The sequence below is a fragment of the Malus domestica genome, chromosome 15 (assembly GCF_042453785.1).
Source record: "Malus domestica chromosome 15, GDT2T_hap1".
NCBI lineage: Eukaryota > Viridiplantae > Streptophyta > Magnoliopsida > Rosales > Rosaceae > Malus > Malus domestica.
In genome coordinates, this window is record NC_091675.1 from 37,750,286 (window position 1) to 37,753,606 (window position 3,321).

General features: G+C 39.3%; 1 protein-coding gene across 1 annotated transcript; it reads left to right on the forward strand.

The window, feature by feature from the left end:
* Positions 1-1,357: 1,357 nt before the first annotated feature.
* Positions 1,358-1,969, forward strand: LOC139191903 (uncharacterized). The gene is made up of 2 exons (XM_070812933.1): positions 1,358-1,630; positions 1,703-1,969. Exons 1-2 carry the CDS (start codon positions 1,358-1,360, stop codon positions 1,967-1,969), a joined length of 540 nt encoding a protein of 179 aa, XP_070669034.1.
* The last annotated feature ends 1,352 nt before the right edge of the window (positions 1,970-3,321 follow it).

Here is a 3,321-nt window from a genome sequence, read left to right on the forward strand (position 1 = left end):
GCCAATCATATGATGCTACTTTATAGACATTTCACATGTTAAACTAATCTAGTTTAACATAAAGGGCAAAGATTATTGTTTAAAGCCATCTCATATAAATGTTATATGCTTAAACTATAAGTCCAAGGAATATGTAATTGGGAGAATGAGATCTAAAGAAGTTAGATTCATGAGACCATTCTCTTTCGTATACATATCCTAAACGTTAGGATTGCCAATTAGGCATTGACAATCCGTTAAGATCAGTACGTGATATGTCTTTTCTTAGAGAGAGTGATTGGTCTCGAGTCATTGGAGTGACTGACACCAAGACAAGCATGTAAGTGCTTAATAGAGAATGAGTCCACTGAACGCGATCAATAAGGAGTTCTCATATTCATGTCACATGAAAACTCATGGTTGGGATAATGCAAAATAGTCCTTTGACCTAAGGCATCATAGTTGTCTTGTGGTTAGGTCCTTGATCTTTGACTATATCAACGTCACTTCATCAAAAGGTGTACATAACATAGTTAGGGTTAAGCCACTTAGCCATGGAGGCAAGTGAATGCACAACCAGGGATCTCTAACCTTCAAACTGTTGGAAAGAGAATACTGTATGATATGATTAAGAATCTCTAGCCAGAGTATGAATGAGATTTAGGAATTCATTCCAAATCACATTCAAGGTAATCATATAAGTAAGAAAATCACATTGGATAGTAGACATGAATAAACTATCAAATCAAACAATGTGGCCAGGAGTATTATATTAGAGAAAGACCATATTGCATTGTAATCCCAAACTGAATAGGTTCTCCACCTCTTCTGATTAGCTTGGGTAGCCATGACATACTGCTATGTGTCACTCATAGTTTGTGGAAGCCCTAAAGGTGTATAATCACTAAAGGGAGAATTGAAAAGTAAGTTTCAATTCATAATCAATTTGAAGAGTTCTAATCGTCCACTGCCTTGCTAAAAGAAACCTAATGGTTTGTACACAGTGTTGTTGAAGTAGTCAAAAGTCTAGTCATTTGGGTTCCTTTATTTTAGGGTTTATTCCTAGACGTGATAATAACCCTCCTATACTTGAGGGACAAGTTGTTTTCTGTTTTTAACCTAGTCACTCACCACGATTTTAGGTCCTGCATAATCGTGGGTTGTTATTTGATTTCCTGCTTGATGTAAGGCTATTAAATAGCCGAAGTTGTTTGTTACAATTTAATAAGAATTCTCCCTGGTTTTCCTTGTAAGCTTTCGAACTTTGCATTACAGTAATACTTTGCAAGTTTTTGGTTCTAATATCTGGTATCAGAGCCCCGCTATGGGGCCTGATCGAAAGTTTACAACCCAGATGATCGAGTGAAGAAACAAAACTATGGCGTCTGAGAATAGTTTTGTGCAACCAGCTATTCCAAGGCTTGATAGACACTACGACCATTGGAGTATGCTAATGGAGAACTTCCTTCGTTCCAAAGAGTATTGGAACTTAGTGGAGGTTGGAATCACTGCTGCAGCAGGAGGATCGGATTCCAGTGAAGCACAGAAGAAAACTTTAGATGAACTGAAGCTGAAGGATTTGAAGGCCAAGAACTATTTGTTCCAAGCCATAAATCGGTCAATATTGGAGACCATTCTGAAGAAGGACACGGCAAAGGACATATGGGACTCCTTGAAATAGAAATGTCAAGGAACTGCACGTGTAAAGCGTGCTCAATTGCAGGCTCTTCGCAAGGAATTTGAGGTGCTGCACATGAAGAATGGAGAAACAGTCAATGACTATTTTGAAAGAATACTTGCCATAGCTAACAAGATGAGAACTCATGACGAGAAGATGGATGATGTGGTGATTATGGAGAAAATTTTGAGGTCTATGACTTCAAAATACGATTATGTTGTCTGTTCGATTGAGGAATCGAATGACCTAGATGTTCTATCTATAGACGAACTCCAGAGTAGTCTTTTGGTGCATGAGCAAAGGATAAGCTAACATGTGGAGGATGAAAAGGCACTCCAAGTTACTCATGGAGTCCAGCAAGGAGGACGAGGTCGATGAAGCTATCGAGGAAGAGGAAGAGGACGGGGAAGGCAAGGGTTCGACAAGTCAACCTTAGAATGCTATAATTGTCATGAACTAGGGCATTTTCCGTGGGAATGCCCTAAGAAATCTAAGGAAGAGAAGGCGAATTATGCGGAGACAAAGGAAGAGATGCTGTTGATGTCACTTGTGGAGTTCAAGGAGGCAACATCAGAGCACATATGGTTCCTTGATTCTGGGTGCAGCAATCATATGTGTGGCAATAAGGACCTGTTTAGCGAGTTTGACAGCAGTTTTAGAGAATCAGTAAAGCTTGGAAGTGATTCACGCTTAACTGTGCAAGGCAAGGGAAACGTGCGAATGGAGGTAAATGGCATTATACATGTGATCACATGCGTTTTCTACATGCCAGATTTGAAGAATAATTTGTTAAGTATCGGTCAATTGCAAGAGAATGGACTTATAGACTCATCTAACATGGAAAATGTAAGATCTTTTTCATCCTAAGAAAGGTTTAATTCTTGAGACTGAGATGACGTGCAATAGGATGTTTGCCTTGGTTGTTCGCTGGTCACTAAAGGAACAAAAATGTCTCACCATAACAAACATTGATCAAGCAACTTTTTGGCACTGTCGGTGTGGGCATTTGAGCTGAAATGGACTGAAAGTGCTGCAACAAAAGAATATGGTTAAAGGGTTGCCAAAGTTCAAAGTTCCTCAGAAAGTGTGCGAAGACTGCCTTGTAGGGAAACAGCACCGTGACTCTTTTCCACGGGAAAGTGTATAGAGAGCCTCCAAAATATTACAATTACTACATGTTGACATATGTGGCTCGATACGTCCAATCTCAAATAGTAAGAAGAGGTATCTTATCACTTTTATTGATGATTTTAGTAGAAGAATGTGGGTTTATTTTCTGGTAGAAAAATCAGAAGCCTTTGCCATGTTCAGAATTTATAAAGCTAAAGTGGAGAAGGAAACATGAGCATTTATAAGAGGCCTAAGGACAGATCGAGGAGGTGAGTTCACGTCACATGAATTCACAAATTTTTGTAGTGAGAATGGCATTCACAGACAGTTGACGGTTGCCTACACACCTCAACAAAACGGCGTAGCTGAAAGGAAAAATCAAACGATCATGAATATGGTTCGGTGCATGCTATCAGAAAAGTAAATTCCAAAAACTTTCTGGCCCGAAGCAGTAAAATAGGTAGTGCATGTATTGAATCGAAGTCCAACTCTTGCCGTAAAATGCAAGACACCTAAAGAAGCTTAGAGTGGGCATAAATCATCGGTGGATCATT